Source organism: Haplochromis burtoni, unplaced genomic scaffold, assembly GCF_018398535.1.
Source record: "Haplochromis burtoni strain Fernald_Lab_line unplaced genomic scaffold, NCSU_Asbu1 Contig_4602, whole genome shotgun sequence".
NCBI lineage: Eukaryota > Metazoa > Chordata > Actinopteri > Cichliformes > Cichlidae > Haplochromis > Haplochromis burtoni.
This window is the reverse complement of record NW_024586963.1, coordinates 2799-3660: the sequence shown is the minus strand read 5'-3', so window position 1 is coordinate 3660 and position 862 is coordinate 2799. Positions and strand designations below refer to the sequence as shown.

Here is an 862-nt window from a genome sequence, read left to right as displayed (position 1 = left end):
CACAGCTCCTGTCCCAAGAAGGCGTACATGTAAGTTTGATATTTTCAAACAGGACTGGTCATGAATAAAGTATAAAAAGGGATATGTGAAGTTTAGACAGGCCGTCTGCAAGAACTCAATCAAAGCAGTGTGAATAAAATGATTTTTGTGTGCATGTTTTGCAGAGTCCACACTGTCAGAGGAAAAAAGATCTGCTACACTCAGAGCTTCCAGTGGGCTCAGGACATGTATCGGCTCCACAACACTGAAGGCAGCAGCTAGCTGCCACAAAGATCGTCAGCTATCAGCTATCGGCTTTAGTTAATAATTGACTGCTTTTTTAAGGCCTTATGGCTTCGCTTTGTATTTGTATTTTCATAAAACTGGCTTAAAAATAAATAAAAAAATGTATGCAAGTTCTCTGAAAAGACTGTTAGACGTTTATGTGAGTGATCAGATGTGTGTTAGGTATGTTTTGTGCAGGGCAAGAACTGTAAAGAAATAATAATACAAAAGTGCTTTTTACTCTGCTGCCTCAAGCTCAAAGCTGTAAAAAGATCTTTATAAACTCATTAAATACAGATCTTTAAAAAACTGTCATCCAGTGTTTCTCAGTCTCTTGTTTTCATTTGAACAACTCTTTGAATCTGTAAAAATGGTAAAAGATATTCAGAGATAATAACCAGAGAAACAGCAAAATCTAGAACTGAATTACCTTTTAAAACAGGTTGGTGCAGCACCACTTCTGCCTTGGTGTATTTTTAAAACAAGCCCACGTTTCAGCAGGTTTGAGTAGTTTCACCAGCAGACGCGAGAGCAACTTCTATGAAAAGATGGTTGCATGTGCTGATTCAACCGGGGACCAAATTTTTGCTCACAACCT

The 862-nt window shown here is 38.1% G+C and overlaps 1 protein-coding gene across 1 annotated transcript; it reads left to right on the top strand.

Moving 5' to 3' along the window:
* On the top strand, window positions 1-612 carry LOC106632943 (monocyte chemotactic protein 1B; the record flags this gene model as incomplete). Its single annotated transcript, XM_014331688.2, is given in 2 exon segments — window positions 1-29; window positions 165-612. Coding segments are annotated over 2 exon segments (126 nt in total), but the record flags the coding sequence as incomplete, so codon positions are not given.
* Window positions 613-862: the final 250 nt, after the last annotated feature.